The sequence below is a fragment of the Somniosus microcephalus genome, chromosome 2 (assembly GCF_052327205.1).
Source record: "Somniosus microcephalus isolate GS21.2 chromosome 2, FLI_Smic_1.0, whole genome shotgun sequence".
NCBI lineage: Eukaryota > Metazoa > Chordata > Chondrichthyes > Squaliformes > Somniosidae > Somniosus > Somniosus microcephalus.
Window position 1 is genome coordinate 16,476,731 of NC_140988.1, and position 17,548 is coordinate 16,494,278.

Here is a 17,548-nt window from a genome sequence, read left to right on the forward strand (position 1 = left end):
TAAAGGGTTACTATAGATCTGGATTTCTGAACAGGAGTTTCCAATGTAAACATCTCGAGGGCAGGAGGGGGAAACCCAAACTGTTTCTTCTATCTCCTGTTTTATTGCAGTTTATCATTTTATCTCTTCACAAACTAATCAGCTCCAGCTACATCGTACCCATGGATTTTGAGAAACACCTCTTTCTCCCCTTTCCCCTAATAACAAAATGATTTTACATGATCGCAGTGCATTGCAGATCTTAGTAGTTTTACAATAATATTTTTGTTCTTTATGTGGCAAAATTTGAGCCCGGAAAATGTTCTTGCCCGTGAAAATACCCAATTCTAGAGGGCATGTTTTACTATGGTAAAGGCACTGTAAGTGCAAGTTGTTGTTGTTGTTGCTGTGTGCTGGGAACCGGGGTTGATCTGTGATTTTAAATCCAGCGCGAAATTGTACATCCATAAAATGTTGGATACACTTAACAGTTGTACAATACCTCCAACCTTTCAAAACGGGACGCACCGTGAAGCTTTCAAAATGAACAATTACTTTCCCACATTTAAAACGTGCGTCTTTTTCTGATGTTGAACAGTATAAAACAACATAAACTGTTATAAAACAAAGAATAAATCACAAAGGGCTTATTCATTTACAGTCTTCTCTAAAATCCTCACAGATTGCTCTAGGAATCATTGCGTGGAAACCCCCTAAATTAAATAGTTTTCACACCATTCAAACGTTTAGCATCGAATGGGGAGGTCTGTTAGCATTGCTTTGAATTCCTGTCAGCTATAATGCTAACCCCCATCAACCTATGAACATCTGCATTGCAATCGGCTAGAGACCAGTACAATTACATATTTTGTTGCAGGACTTCATCTGTGAAATTTAATGATCTTGCATTGCGAAGTCCGCAAGTAATAGATGAAAAGCACATTTTGGACCTTGATTGACTGCACTGTGGACTTTAATTTTTTAAAGGGAGTTGCAGTCCTGCAGCTAACGTTCACTATTTTACAGGTGACGGATGCAGTGCAGAAACACCTGATCCCTTCGTTACCTCGATCTCCTGCTTGTGTGGAAGCTTTGCGAGTTTATCTTATTCTGCCAGAACTGATTGCTGTGCTGAAAGAGCCAAATGATTTAACACTGCTGACAGAGTGTCTGAACAGAGCCATTCTGTCACTTGAAGAAAGTCATTTTAAAACTCTTGGTAAGTTTTTTTTTAAACGTATAAACATCAGTGAAAACTCCGCTCTCCACTGTTCAAAGAAGTCAACAGGAACTAAAAGTTCTAACATTCTTGCGGGCTGCCCCAGTTCTAAAATGCGATGCAACACTTCTTTAAACTTTTGAAAAGTAAGGATGGATTTCAATGACCTTGTGTGTCAGGAGTTCAGAGCGACCAACTGCAGTGGGTTCAAGCCCCACTCCAAAGACTTGAGCACATATCCAGGCTGACACTTCAGTGCAGTACTGAGGGAGTGCTGCACTGTCAGAGGTGCCGTCTTTCGGATGAGACATTAATCTGAGGTCCCGTCTGCCCTCTCGGGTGGATGTAAAAGATCCCTTGGCCCAATTTCGAAGAAGAGTGGGGGAGTCTTCTCTGGTATCCTGGCCAATATTTATCCCTCAACCTGCATCACTAAAACAAGATTTACTGGTCATTACCGTATTACTGATTGTGGGAGCTTGCTGTGCGCAAATTGGCTGCCGCGTTTCCTACATTACAACAGTGACTACGATTCAAAAAAGTACTTAATTGATTGTAAAGTACTTTGAGACGTCCTGAAGTCGTGAAAGGCCGTTACAAACTTTCTTTTCTACACCACCTTCAGGGCCTGAATGTCTTGGGTGCTCATGGTGTTCAAGCACCGGTGATTCTCCTGATCAGAACTTTGGCGGAAACCCCTTTTACACCATGTAAACACGGTCTCCGCCGAAGTTAAGGCAGCCGATCGGGAGAACTCCAAGGAAATTCTCGGCAAAGGAGCGGCGCGATGGGTTTAAGCACGGCACCCGCTGTTTTGTCTTTATAGTTCATCATTCATTTTGCTTTTTTTGATTGGGGACCATCTGGTAGGCTGTGCTTTATTTTGCATTAACATTTCTGCACCCTTTCTTGACTAGAATGCTGGTGGAGTACAATGCCTCACTCTGCCCTCAAGCGCCTAGTGGGGGTCTATCAAAAAGAATCCGAGCGATGTCTTCTACTCGCTATGGCGGTCATCTCAAAAGACAACTCCAAACTACATGATTCCTTAAAAATTTTACAAGCACTTTACAAGGTAGGTGAGAATTTTAAGTTTTAGTTATGGGTGTCTATTTTGAGTCTCCACTCACACTGCTCCACCTTTAGCTGTCTTGTCCTCACACTCTGGAACTCTTCTCTTTGCTACCTCCCTCCCTATCTTCAAAAGAGTTCTGAAAACCCGCCTCTTTGACCTGTCACCTCCCTTAACTCTTCTTACAAAATTACGTGCCGTTTGCTACGTGAAAAGGGGCCTTCTAAATGCAAAAATCGTTGTTATGTGCGGAATGCAGCTGGTCAGGGCTGAGTAATGTAGGTTGCACCATTAGATTGACATCATGGTTCCCGATTTTTAACCTAACCTGCCTGATGGGTACAGGGCGGGTTCAGATCGGATGGTTTTGCAGATCGGACGGTTTTGCACCCCGTCCGGTTTTACTCTGCATTGAAGTCAGTGGAAAGCAGAAGTAAAATCGGGCGGGGTGCAGAAAGGGTGTCCGACCCAATCCCGTCAGTTCTCCGCCTGGCGGCTTAGGTTAACATTGGGGCCCGTAGCACGCATTTGTAAAATTGCCCTCATCAGGAAAACACAGGTGCGCTGCCCGCAATTTCCCAATACATGCGGCCAGTGAATGAGGCAGTTGTACGCATTCACAAGATCGGCCCTCACGGTTTTCTCTTAGATGTTTTAGCTGTCATTGTTCACCTCTCTTTCGGAAGTGTATAAAGTTTGATTTATTCCATGCCAGAGCAAATTGTACATGTTCTGCTGGAAGGAATGGGACTTGATGGGCTAATTGGCCTTTCTCATGCCAAATCTTCTTAGAGTAACATAGGAATTGCTAGATGAAAAAAGACCAAAGTCCGTCTAATTCGCCTTCTACCATCCTGGGAGTCGCTCGATACAACGATAATGGGAGTTGATGACTAATCATGGCAATCATCATCTCTATAAATTAGTCTACAACAGTCCCAGACATGAGGCGAGGAAGACCCCAGTGATGGAGAGCTTTGGGAGCCATAGGTCCAAAGTCATCCTTTTCTTCCAATCATGCTACACTTACCACACATCATGTCTCAAATTACTCAGGTACTGTATCCCAAAATGTTAATGAATGTTTAATTATATTCTGGCAGGTAAACTCTAGCAAATATCGCAAGGTTCCAGAGAAAAATTTCTGCATTCCTGTAATGAAAATGTTTAAAGAGTCTTTAATGGTAAGTGGATGAATATTTCCATAAAAGGCATTCATGTTAAGGGGCTGGTGTGCCACGGCACCTTCAGGCGCGCTCCCGCGCCAACTCCAGCGGAAGCGTGATATAAGGGCCGGAAAATAGGCTTGGAGTTGTCTGTTACTGTCTAGGGTTTTGCACTGAGAGTTTTAGCGGAGGAAGAGTAAGCAAAACGTACGGCAATTTGAGAAGTAGAGTTGGCTGGCGCAGAGGGGTTTCTCTACAGTAGCGACTGCGAAGCTGAGATGCAAAACTGAGGCGCCACCACTGGCAGGAAGGTGTAATTACAATGTGACAAGTTTACATAGGCATTACAAATGTGGACGTAAGAATTTATAATGGGAAAATTCAACATAAAATTGTTGCAAAAATGTGACAATGGGAAGTAAGGTTTTGTGGACAGAATGCATTCAGATATAAGATTTTGAATATATTATAGACATAGATTATTCATAAATGGTTTTGGAAGTGTGAATGCTACTTCACACTTTATCAATCTAAACATGCAAATCATTGCTTGAAACAACATTTATTAAAGAAAGATAGAATTATAGAATCTTATAGCACAGAAGGATGACATTCGACCCATTGTGCCTGTGCCGGCTCTTTGAAAGAGTGATCCAATTAGTCCTTGCTTTTTTCCCATAGCCCTCCAAATTTCGACTTTTCAAGTATGTATCCAATTCATTTTTGAAAGTTACTATTGAATCTGCTTCCATCATCCTTTCAGGCAGTGTATTCCAGATCATAACAATTTGCTACGTTAAAAATCATTCTCATCCCCCAGCACCACCACACCCCCTCGCGCCCCCCCCCCCGCCCCCCCGGTTCTTTTGCCAATTATCTTAAAGATATTCCATTAAGCTTCAATGCAAATTAGGTGTTGGTGGAGACACACTCTTACAATGTGGAGAGAGTACTTCACCTATGGACTGAGACTAAAGCTCCATGTTCTAGTATGGTAAGACATGTTTTTGTTTACCAGTGGCAGCCATTTCTAATAGATCTGTTGTACAATGACGAGCACCTTCATTGAGGAAAGGGGTCCTGTTACATTGGAAGAATGAACATTACCGCGGTTCCTTTCGATGGCCAAGGAACAAAGTTAAAAACAAGGCTCAGCATTTTTCTGCCATGGATTTGATTTAATACATGTTGGTATCAAACCCAAAGCAAAGTATCTGTAAAATAATGCTCTCTTTTACTTATTTTGATGTTGTTATTTTCAGGCACGTGCTGTGGGACTCTTTCCCGGCGCTCTTATAAGTGATTTGGTTCACTTCATAAATGAGGTTTGTATTTTTTTGAGAAACTTAAGTTAAATAGGCTTAAAACCACTGACGGGTAATTCTCCTTAAGTAAATACAGTGATATTAATCCAGGTCTCTGGATTGCTAGTCTAGTAACATAATCACTACACTCTCTAATGTGAACAGCCTCTATTTGATTTCAAAAAAGTTAACTGTGCTGACCTGTAAATGATTTGCTCCAGTTGGACAGGTGATCTCCTTGTTGGCCTTCAAACTTGCACCCGCCATAAACTTGAGCTCCTCCAAAACACTGCCCGTGTCCTCACTCGCACCAAGTCCCGTTTACCCATCACCCCTGTGCTCGCTGACCTACATTGGCTCCCGGTCTTGCAGCGCCTCGATCTTAAAATTGTTGATCCATGTGTTCAAATCCCTCCCATGGTTTCATGCCTCCCTATCTTTGTAATCTCCTCCAGCCCCACAACCCTCCGAGATCTCTGCGCGCCTCCAATTCTGACCTCTTGCGCATCCCCAGATTTTCTTCGCTCCACCATTGGCGGCCGTGCCTTCAGCGGCCTGCTCTGGACTTCCCTCCCTAAACCACACAAGTCCGTTTTCTGGTCACCGTGTAGCAAATAAGATCGGTAGTGTTGATTTTACATTTTTTTCATAGATAATGGAGGGGGGTCTCTTGCCACTAGATCAGCAGTTTGCTCAGTTCAAGCAATATTTCATCGGACTTCGAAAGGTAGGTCATCTGTGTTGCAAGTTTCCTTTGTGAATGATTTTTTGTTGTTGTTTCTCCCCGTTCTATGAAACAGCCCAGCGCCAGAGAAGTCAGGTGACCTGCCGTCAGGCTGCCCGAAGGCGTGGGACTCTTCCTCTGACTTTCTCTCTGGGAATGTTCGTGGCCTCTTTTGTTGCTTTCTCTCAGTGACCCAGCTGACAATGGTCTTAGGCAGTCCCTCGGAACCGAGGATGACTTGCTTCCACATTAAAAATGAGTTCTCAGGTGACTGATGAGTCCAATGCGGGACCTACAGTCTCTGTCACAGGTGGGGCAGACGGTGGTTGAAGGGGTGGGTGGGTGGGGTGCTTGGGTTGACGTGCGCTGCCTGCGCTTGGCTTCCACTTGCTCCCGGCGAAGAGACTCGAGGTGTTCGGCGCCTTCCCGGATGCTTCTCCTCCACTTGGGCCAGGGATTCTCAGGTGTCGGTGGGGATGTTGCACTTTTTCAAGGAGGCTTTGAGGGTGTCCTTGAAGCGTTTCCTCTGCCCACCTGGGACTCTCTTGCCGCGTTGGAGCTCCGAGTAATGTGCTTGTTTTGGGAGTCTCGTATCGGGCATGCAGTCAATATGACCCGTCCATCGGAGCTGATCGAGCGTGGTCAAAGCTTTGATGCTGGGGATGTTGGCCTGAGCAAGAACACTGACGTTGGTGCGCCTATCCTGGCAGCGTTGGTGGTACCTCTCCAGTGCTTTGAGGTGCCTGCTGTACATGGTCCATGTCTCTGAGGCATACAGCAGGGCGGGTATCACTGCTGCTCTGTAGACCATGAGCTTCGTGCCGGGTTTGAGGTCCTGGTCTTCAAACACTCTCTTCCTCAGGCGACCAAAGGCTGCACTGGCACACTGAAGGCAGTGTTGGACTTCGCCGTCGACGTCTGCCCTTGTTGACAGTAGGCTCCTGAGGTATGGAAAGTGGTCCACATTGTCCAAGGCCTTGTCGTGGATTTTGATAATCGGGGGGCAGTACTGTGTGGCGGGGGCAGGTTGGTAGAGGACCTTTGCCTTACGACTGTTTAGTGTAAGGCCCATGCTCTCGTATGCTTCGGTGAAGGTGTTGCCGATGGTTTGGAGCTCGACCTCCGAGTGAGCTCTGAGTGAAACTTCAGTTGGTAACTGACAGAGCGAGGGCCTCTCTGCTCACCTCCAAATGTTCATGCCACACCCACAGTAATAGAGGAGCATGGGTTTCCCCATGGGGATTCCCCTGATGGAGGGGGAAAAGGAGATCAGAAGGCAGCATTGAAGCAGGATGAGGCCAACATGATACTACCCCACACCCAATGCGAGTCTACAGGCTCAGGAGATCCTTTGAGCTAATAAGGAGCTGTGCCGTTGCAAACTTCGACTCACAGAGGAAGCCCTGGATGACCTGCGCTAGCCTCCACATACTGACCGCTCACAGCTCTGCCAGTCGCTATCAAACTAGAACAGCCCTCAACTCTTGAGCCACTCGGCTCACTCTAGGATGCACCGGGGGAATTCTGTAGCAGAACCCAGGATGCCACCTGGTCCGTACGCTCACCAGGTCACTAATACCATTTTTAGGAGAGTTGGGGAATTCATCCACTTTGGGTTGACTCCAAGGGAGCAGAACCATTCAGTTCTATCATGTTGCTGGTTTCCCCGAAGATCAATAAATGGCACCCAAATTGTACTGTAGACTAGAAAGTGATCCACCCCCTAAATATTGTAATTGCTGGTGACCAGCAGCAATGAATTCTCAATGTCAATGCCAAATATGCAGGGAGTTGCCATAATCCTTTTGACATGAGGCACTCGAGCCTCCCAGCTCTAATCAGGAATGGCAGTCAAGTGGCTTCTGGGCAACAAGGCTTACGCCTTGCTTCCATGCTAATGATGTCACTTGGAGTACCAACCTCAGCAGTTGAATGTTGGTACAATGAGGCACATTCATCGACCAGAGTGATCATTGAGCAGACTATTGGGGATCTGATGGGAAAGTTTCAGTGACTTTACTGTTCAGTAGGAGCACTGCAGGATGCTCCTGAACGGGTCTGCCGCAGTGTGATTGCTTGCCGTGCCCTGCACAACTTCGTATTCAAGAGGGAATGGAAATGGAATTCCTGGAAGAGGTGGGGCTGGATTCTGAGGATCATGGAACTGAGCCTCATCACTCTGAGGAGGCTGAGGAATACGGAACTGAGCCTCATCACTCTGAGGAGGCTGAGGAATACGGAACTGAGCCTCATCACTCTGAGGAGGCTGAGGAATACGGAACTGAGCCTCATCACTCTGAGGAGGCTGAGGAATACCTGTAGGCCGATTATTAGTAATATAAACTCTGGTTTAAAATGTTCCCCATTGAAAACTTCCATCCCGATATCTCCTTGGCCTTCATTCCAACTCCAATACTTCTATAACAAAGATACCTTTGACTTCACACAGATGCCACAGGAACTAATGAGCTCATTGAGCAACAGCTAATTCAAGCAACAACATTGGATTTATTATTCTTATAGACACAGTTCAACTTCAGTATAACGCTCTACTTCTTATCACCATGCTTCCCCTGGGTGACTAGACGTTATTTCTTATGACATAGCCAGGTGTTTCTTCTAGGCACCACCTGAGGGCTAGTGTCACAAGAGGTGATTGGCTGCTGAGTTGGAACAAGAGCCCTCTGGGACGGAGGTGGCCGTCATGTCATGGCAACTGAGCCTTGGGAGGGACGCACTCTGGGTGGCAGTGCGACTGCCTGGGCCTGGCCTTGTATGTGCTCTTTAAGGGGGCCTTGACAGGAGACCTGGCACGTGCTACTAGCCTGAGAAACATCTGCATCATGTTGGTCAATTCCAGCCATGCCCTTGGCATTGGGCCAGAGTTACGGTGGGAGACTGTTGAAAGCGCCAAGGAATTTCAAGGCCACGGCCATCCTGACATCTGGAGCATTGGGCCATCTGAGTTTTCCCACTTTTATTGCAGATTCCCCCCATTGTTCGTGCTCCTATTTATGCCTGTTCACTTTCTGCATTTTACTGTTTTCACAACAGTGACTTCGGCTCTCAACAGACACCATTTACCAAATTGCTTTTGGGAAGGGTGAGGCTGAAGAATTTAACACAAGGTCCCCATAGTTAGTCCTTTTAAACACACTCGCTTGCAATCAGTCACAGAATCTCTGATGTATCTCTGCACATCAGTGAGGAATTTTGGGTGTTGGGCAAAATGTGGGCTGTTGCTCAAACCGAAAGATTCTGCACCTTACCCCCTTCTTGCCTGTAGATTTTCCAATTTTCCTGTGGAGGAATTGCTAACCAGCTATCAGCTCTTCAGAAAAGAATGTAAATGTGTCTGCATGTGGAGATCTGAGACTCATTGTCCTGCATTCGTAGATAAGTGGTGAACTGGAGCAGCAAGACAACATCAATAGGAAGTCTTAATGGGGAGAAAATATGTCAAATGGGAACCATTCGTTATTTTGTAGAAATATATATAAAACACACATAGCTCGTTTTGATTATATACAGTGACTAGATTCATTTTTTTTTCTTCCACAGTTCCAAGAACAATTAATTCCATATCCTTGCATCTTTGATATGGAAACAAAGCTTATCGCATTTAATCTGGAATCCAAGATAATCCAAAACGTATGTATTGCATTTTGATTTGTAGAAGTGTATCCTAATATTAGATTACCTGTGTATAACGTGCGGACTGAGGCGTGCTACAACACGATAGCACTTCAAGCGGTTTAGGTTACGTTGCAGATTGGAAGAGAGAAGCTCACGCAGTTCACTATCGTTAGCCCTGCGTTTGTATCGGCTGCAATCCCGGGAGTTGTCCTCCAGCACTGATCCCAGCAGAGTACGCAGGGTTAGTGGAAAGGCACTAACGGGGGGTCGCCCTACTAGTATGTAGGTATCTTGGGTGCCCACCAACCTGCCTTCTCAGGTGGACGTAAAAGAACCTATGGCACTATTCGAAGAAGAGCTGGGTGGTTCCCCTGGTGTCCTGGCCAAAGCTGATCGTTCAACAACATCAGTAAAACATATGGGCCTAGAAATTCATTATAGCCACTTTTGGGGCGGTAAAGTCGGGCGGCCGCTAAAGTTTGCGCCCGGCGCAAAGTCGAGGCCACTTCGCCGATATTCAGTTGCATCGCCCTAAGAGGTTGCTGCTGCGCTAAAACAGGCGATGCACGACTATCATTAGGCGCTAAGCCGGCAGCCCGGGGTGCTAACACCGGAAGTTGGGCGCAGGGCAGGTGCGGCGAGCTGCTGATTGCTGGCAGACACTCTGGCTCCGGTGAGCTCTTAAAGGGGGAGGGTGGATTTGCTTTTTTGACAGGCCGAGACTAGTGTATTTGGGGAGGCCTTCTCTCCATCACTTTCCTCCTCCTCCTCCTCCTCCTCCTCCTCCCAAAGACAGAGTGTTGCAAAACGGCTGCCATTTCTACTGCAGGAGTGCCCTTTAATTTGCGCTCCCCACGGCCCGCCTCGGCTGTGTACCGTTCCACTTCACAGTCGTTCGGGCCGCCAGGCGCACAATGGGGCGGCGCGAGTGAAGTTCCGGTTCCGGGCGCACAAAGGGCGTTGCACGACGAAATGACGTCATGATCTGCGCGCGCAGATGAGCGCACGCAATGACTTTGCGCCGGCGCTAAATGTCTACTGAAGTTGGGGCAAGGCGCAGATCGCGCTGCGCCCGGGCGCTAAGCGCCTAGCGCTTGAGATCTACTCCCCCTAAGGCACTAACGGCTGGCGCAGCCAGCTGAATTTCTAGGCCATGATGTGGTCATTTATCTGCAAATCCCATCTGGTTCACTAATGTCCTTTAGGGAAGGAAATCTGCCGTCCTTGCCCGGTCTGGCCTATATGTGACTCCAGACCCACAGCAATGTGGTTGACTCTTAACTGCCTTCTGAGGTTCACGAAGGCGGCTCACCACCACCTTCTCAAGGGCAATTAGGGTTGGGCAATAAATGCCAGCGATGTCCACATCCCATGAACAAATAATTTTTAAAAATTGGCTGCCACGTTTCCTACATTACAACAGTGATGATTCTTCAGAAAGTACTTCATTGGCTCTAAAGCGCTTTGGGTCATCCTGAGGTTGTGAAAGGCGCTATATAAATGCAAGTTCTTTCATTCCCTTCTCACCATCACACAATCGAAGAATCAGCCGTAAGATAAAAAGTGACTCCTTACTATGGGCGATACTTTCAACTCTGGCGGGGGTGTAAAACGGGTGGCAGGAGTTCGGCCTCCTGTTATACACGCCATGGGAAGGAAAATCGCGCGGGTGTATAACGGGCGGATAATTCTCTATATTGTCTATTTTACACCCCCTGGTGAAGTTGAAAGTTTTGTCCCATTTTTATTAGAAATATTTGTCAATTAGGATGTCGTGGTGGACAGTAACAGCTGATCGTCTTCCTCTTACTTACCGGATAATTAGGCCAAAAGTGAAGTTGTAATTCACGTTCGACCCGGAACGTTGACTCTGATTCTCCTCTCCTCGATGCTGCCTGACCCGCTGAGTGTTTCCAGCACTTTCTGTTGTTATTTCAGATTTCCAGCAGCCGTAGTATTTTGCTATTGTTCCCTTTAAGCTGTGCTGTCGGGCAGCGCTCGGCAGCTCCCACGCAGCCGGCTCACCAGCTTTTAAATAGGAAAAACCGCACATGGGTAGAATTTTAAAGGGGCTGCGCACCCAAAAATAAATTCATGGGAACATTGGTTGTAATTTATTTTACTGACGGATACAAGGCAATGTTGCTGATTCTCTTTCTTTTTGTGTACATTTGCAAACTGGAACGGTTTTCTCACACGTGAAATTATTTATTTCAGCAGGGCTTTTTATTTCAACCAATACTACACATGCAGGTTTCAAGGGGAGCGATTCTTTGGGATACACTGGAATGCTTAAGATCCATCAGATCAGCGGCTCCTTATCCTGCACTTCAGGTACAAAACTGGTTCATACTGAAGAATGGTTAGAATTTTTTTCACTTGTGAAATATTTTTTGAATCTAATCATCAACCAGCCATGAGTACGTGAAAATAGTTTTTACATATTAGTCGATGTCCCTTGGCATTACACAAAAGGTCAGTCCCCATTTTAAAGTCTTTATTTTTGTTCAATTCTTCGACAAAACTTATGGCAATTTGGAAAGCACAGATGTTGTGTTGGTTGCTCGGAGAAGATTCTCTGCAGTACAGGCTGAGGAGTTTGGAGGCACTAAACTAAGATGCTCTTTTGGGGCTGGCACAGGCACAATGGGCCGAATGGCCGCTTTCTGGGCCTTAAATTTCTATGAATGCAACCACTGGGAGACAGGTGGGGGGTTGTAATTATAGTGTGACAAGTTTATATAGGGAATTCCATTTCTGAATGTTGACATAGGAATTTATAACAGAAAAGTTGGTGCAAGTGCAACAGAAAAGTGTCAACAGGAAGTAACTCTGTATTTCCTGTATGAGCACACCTAAATCTTATGTTCTTATGTATGTTTTTGCAGACAGGAAGTGTGGGCAGAGAGGGAGATTTCTAATCCATTACTAATCGATCTCCCGTGGTGTTGTCTAAACCAAATATGGTCCTGAGGTGAAGTGGGGTTAGAGGGCGGAGGGGGGGGGGGGGGGGTGTAATTGCACCAGGGCACACAAATGTAATTCAGTCCCCACTGTAAAGTCATACATTCCTTCCTTATATTTTTATACAGCAGTTTGATTTGATCTTATTTATAGTTAGCTAGTAATTTGGGAAACAAATTAGAGTTGGTTGGATCAAACGAGTATCTCTGCAGGAGAGGCTGAGGAGCTGGGAGATGCAAAACAGAGGTGCTACAGCGCCACCTCTGGCAGGTGGGTGTGATTACGGCGTGACAAGTTTACATAGGCAGTTTCCATTAGAAATGTGGACATCTGGATTTGTAGTGGAAAAAGTTGACAAGTGCCCACAGACATAAAGGGCCTGACAATCCACAGCCTTTGATCTGCCACTATGGACCCAATAGGGGAGGGGAGGAGGGATTAGGCAGGAGAAGAAGCTCTGGCCAGTCACTCATGTTTACATGGGCAACCCTGGTCCATCAAGTTTTTGAAGTGCTCATCAGCCCCATTGTAAAGAGAGCCGATCAGGCCAGAAACCCGCCACAGAGTTGGTCAGGTGTCCAGGCCAAGATTCAGTCCTAGACCCCTTGGTTCCACTTCTGCCAGCCAGGAGTCTAGTGGGCCTCCTTTCACCTGGTACACCAGCCGCCAGGTGGTCCCTGGCCGGGATTGAGGAAACTTCTGCTCCGAGAGTCCCTCTTCACCAGCCACGCCCCAGCTAATGTAGGTGAACTTGTATGGGACTGAAGGAAGTTCTGCCGAAAACAAGACCCCGTGCGAATTAGAAGCAGTGGCCTGGACTGGCCAATCAGGGTTCCAGCCTAATTCACAGACCTCCGACTGTACTCCTGTCCTACTTATGTGGTTGGAGTGTGCTGAAAGGCCAAGACATGATATACACCTATAGTTAAATGATTCCCTCTTTGCAATGCTATGGGAGATCGACTAGCCCTCTATATATGGCGACTTTTATTGGTTCTTAGCTATGCTACCTGATGGAAAGGTTATTATTCTGTGGAAAAACAAATGACACTGACAAGTGTTTGGTTGTTCATAAACTAGCAACACATCAAGAATGTGGAAGAATCTGTGGTTCTATATATAAATGAACAATAAGTGTATGAGAAGAAAGAATAAAAGGGAATTAAAAGATAAAACGTTCAATATTTTAGAGTGCATTAGTGTTTTATTCTCGACATTGTCATTTCAGGTCCGATTTTTAAATGAACCATGTGTTGGTCATGGGGTATCGCAGGAATTCTTCACTCTCTTTAGTAGGGAACTGCAGAAAAACGAAAGGCTATTTCAGCGCTCTGACTCTGGGCTGCTTTGGTTCCCCACCTGGGTAAGTCTTATTATGCCGACTGACCCATAAAGATGGGCTTCAAAAATGTCAAAAAAGCATACCAGCAGTGTTTTGTCTACCTCCCAAATACCCAGGACAAGTGTGTATTTTTTTTATAGACGAGAGATCAAGTCGCAATCTGGGGACCGGTGCCCTGATGCTCTGAAATTATTAACACTTAAAAAAACTCAGCTGCTCCGACCATTCTTCCTGTTGGTAACCTGGGCACCTCGTTTCCTATTGGTACCCGAGCAATTTGCCACATTTGATGGCAAGCAAGTCCCTATGCCATAGGCATCCTCTCTCGGCCTTCTAGCGGCAACCAGAGATGGGCACTAAATGCTGGCCTTACCAGCTATGCCCACATCCCGTGAATGAAGAATAAATTTTACAAACTGCCACTCCATAGCAGTCCAGCGGGACAATACAATTGCCGTTTCCTGTTTACAGCTTAATGCCGACACTACTGCACCCACACGTGTAACAAAATGTCAGCATTATAGGGGGAATCATGCGAGTTCACGCTCCCAAAATTCCCAATATGCACTCCCGAGGTGGGCGGCTCCAGTCAAGTACAACCAGTGGAATTTTATTTTACTTTATAAATTGTAATATTTATGGGTTAAGTATTAGATTGTTTGGGATGCTGGATAACGTGGAGGCTGCTATCTTGAGCAAGAATGTGGTACAACTTACTGAGCAGACCCTCAACCAATAGGTAGCAGGCCTTCTATTTCAGAGATGGGTTGCTTAGCTACAAGGAAAATAAATAGTTGAAGAATTTTTTGTCTTCAGATTGTGACCAGAGGATATTGCTTCATGATGGCCTATTAGTTGCAAAGGAGATTACTTTATGAATCCCTGAAAGACCACAAGAACATAAGCAATAGGAGCAGGAGTAGGCCATACGGCCCCTTGAGCCTGCTCTGCCATACAATAAGATCATGGCTGATCTTCGACCTCAACTCCACTTTCCCGCCCGATCCCCATATCCCTTGATTCATCTTGGAGTCCAAAAATCTATCGATCTCAGCCTTGAATATACTCAATGACTCAGCATTCTCAGCCCTCTGGGGTAGAGAATTCCAAAGATTCACAACCCTCTGAGTGAAGAAATTTGACCTCATCTTGGTCTTAAAATGGCCTACCCCTTATCCTGAGACTAGGCCCCCTAGTTCTAGACACTCCAGCCAGGGGAAACCGCCTCTCAGCATCTACCCTGTCAATCCCCTTCAGAATCTGATATGTTTCAATGAGATCACCTCTCATTCTTCTAATTTCCAGAGAGTACAGGCCCATTCTACACAATCTCTCCTCGTAGAACAATGTATCCCAATGTTTTTGTTTCCAACTTCCACATCCCATTGAAAACCATGGATTCTGACTCTTGCACCACACTCGGTATGAAAGAGCTAGAATAGGATGAAACATTATCGGTAAACCTACTGTTGTAGGTCCAAGACAAATTAGTGTTACATACAAACCACAAAAAAAATAAAGTCAATAAAACTTGGCATGTTCTAGAATCAAAGTCAGCTTGTAGTTGCATTATTCAGGAGTAATTTTCCAACTTGGCGCTCCCTGTGGGGAGCCTCGCCCGCCGAGAGCACATATCGCAGTGGGCGCGATTTTAAGATTATTCAGATTACTCATTGGAAAATCATCCAGAGCACATGCCCAGATTTACAGTAAGCTCTTACGGCGGGAGCACACACAGTCGGAAAATTACTCTTGTGGCCTCGGCTGAAGCCCGGATTCCGTTGCTATAAAATCCTCCCTTGCAAAGTCTTCACAAGTTCATTTTTTTTTAAATACACAGGAACCAGAAGTGGCTGATGTATTTCACCTTGTGGGAATTCTCTGCGGACTTGCTGTATCCAATGGTTTCGTTTCCAACTTTTGCTTCCCATTGGCTTTGTACAAAAAGCTGCTCCGTGTGCAGCCAACGTTGGCAGACCTGAAGGAACTCTCGCCAAAAGAAGGAGAGTGAGTGAAATCCAAACATCTGCTCACTCTTTAATCCACCAGATTACCTAACCCTTAATATCGGCCGCTTCTGTAAAATGTACCTCTCGTCCTTGGTTCAATGACTTGCGCAAAATAAGACCTCCTATTTTTCAAGTTAGTGAGTTATGACAAATTAGCCAGAAGAATGATAACTTAAAATATAAAATTTGCAATAAAAACAGAGAATGCTGCAAACGCTCAGCAGGTCAGGCAGCATCTGTGGAGAGAGAAACAGAACTGTTCTGACGGAAGGTCATCGACCTGAAACGTTAACTCTGTTTCTCTCTCCACAGATGCTGCCTGACCTGCTGAGTATTTCCAGCATTTTCTGTTTTTATTTCAGATTTTCAGCATCCGCAGTATTTTGCTTTTGTATTAGTGTGTAAAATTTGCCGCCTGTTTCAGTGAGGACTTTCTGATCAATGTAAATTTACCAATTTGCGTAGATTACCTGCATAGTCTCACACAAATCTTGCTTTGAAACTGACAATACAATGACGAATCGTACTAAGCTGCTTTCAATATCTGTCCCTTTTCTCGTTAATTCAGATCACTCCAGTCTGTCCTTGATTATGAGTACGACAACATTGAAGACATCCTTGAGCTGGATTTTACTGTAGGTTTACTTTTGGATTGTATCACTTATCAACTTGTTACTTTCAAGCTGTTAACAAATTGAAGTACAATGAAAAGACCGATATGCAAACCAGAGGGCTTGGAGGAACAGGAGCAGGCCATTCACAATTAGCACTGTGCAAGCAATGTGCACTCCAAATCGGGAGGGCCGCATACATTTGGGGAGCTGCCAAGCACCCGTTGTGCCTCTACCAGCAGCTCTCCCATCCCGGGAAATGTATTTTGCCCCGCAAGCCTTGCTTGCAGGGAACATAAAAACTGACTGTAAAAGCTTCTATAGATATGTGAAGAGAAAAAGATTGAAGTCAACCGTAGGTCCCTTGCAGTCAGAATCAGGGGAATTTATAATGGGGAACAAAGACATGGCAGACCAATTAAATACATACTTTGGTTCTGTCTTCGCAAAGGAGGACACAAACAACCTTCCAGAGATGTTGGAGAACATAGGGTCCAATGAGAGGGAGGAACTGAATGAAATCAGTGTTTGTCGGGAAATGGTGTTAGGGAAATTGACGGGATTGAAGGCAGATAAATCCCCAGGGCCTGATAATCTACATCCTAGGGTACTTAAGGAAGTGGCCCTAGAAATAGTAGATGCATTGCTGGTCATCTTCCAAAATTCTATAGACTTTGGAACAGTTCCCATGGATTGGAGGGTAGCTAATGTTACCCCACTATTCAAAACAGGTGGTAGCGAGAAAACGGGGAATTACAGACCGGTAAGCCTGACATCGATAGTGGGGAAAATGCTAGAGTCCATTATAAAAGGTGTAAAAGCAGAGCACTTGGAAAACAATGACAGGATCGGACAAAGTCAACATGGATTTACAAAAGGTAAATCGTGCTTGACTAATCTGGAATTTTTTGAGGATGTAACTGGTAGAATAGATAAGGGAGAACCAGTGGATGTGGTGTATTTGGACTTTCAGAAGGCTTTCGATAAGGTCCCGCATAAGAGATTAACGTGCAAAATTAAGGCACATGGGATTGGGGGCAAGGTATTGACTTGAATAGAGAACTGGTTGGCAGGCAGGAAGCAAAGAGTTGGAATAAACGGGTCTTTTTCCGAGTGGCAGGCAGTGACTTGTGGGGTACCGCAGGGATCGGTCCTAGGATCCCAGCTGTTCACAATATATATTAATTATCTAGACGAGGGAACTAGATGTAATATCTCCAAGTTTGCAGACGACACAAAGCTGGGTGGGCGTGTGTGCTGTGAGGAGGATGCCGAGGAACTCCAGTATGATTTGGACAGGTTGGGTGATTGGGCAGATGCATGGCAGATGCAGTATAATGTGGATAAATGCGAGTTTATCCACTTTGGTGGCAAAAACAGGAAGGCAGATTATTATCTGAACGGCAATAGATTAGGAGAAGGGGAAGTGCAATGAGACCTGGGTGTCCTTGTGCACCAGTCGCTGAAGGTAAGTATGCAGGTGCAGCAGGCGGTTAAGAAGGCAAATGGTATGTTGGCCTTC

At 45.5% G+C, this 17,548-nt stretch overlaps 1 protein-coding gene across 2 annotated transcripts in view; it reads left to right on the forward strand.

The window, feature by feature from the left end:
* LOC147122560 (putative E3 ubiquitin-protein ligase HERC4) overlaps positions 1-17,548 on the forward strand; it is a 46,818-nt gene that overhangs the window by 19,569 nt on the left and 9,701 nt on the right. The window contains exons 12-21 of one of the 2 annotated variants that reach the window (XM_086006755.1): positions 1,006-1,198; positions 2,116-2,273; positions 3,374-3,454; positions 4,699-4,761; positions 5,393-5,467; positions 9,026-9,115; positions 11,318-11,434; positions 13,293-13,427; positions 15,247-15,413; positions 15,984-16,050. In XM_086006755.1, the coding sequence (XP_085862881.1) occupies positions 1,006-1,198; positions 2,116-2,273; positions 3,374-3,454; positions 4,699-4,761; positions 5,393-5,467; positions 9,026-9,115; positions 11,318-11,434; positions 13,293-13,427; positions 15,247-15,413; positions 15,984-16,050 (1,146 nt within the window). The remainder of the gene's footprint in view (positions 1-1,005; positions 1,199-2,115; positions 2,274-3,373; positions 3,455-4,698; positions 4,762-5,392; positions 5,468-9,025; positions 9,116-11,317; positions 11,435-13,292; positions 13,428-15,246; positions 15,414-15,983; positions 16,051-17,548) is intronic. The other variant, XM_086006763.1, reaches the window with a different exon arrangement.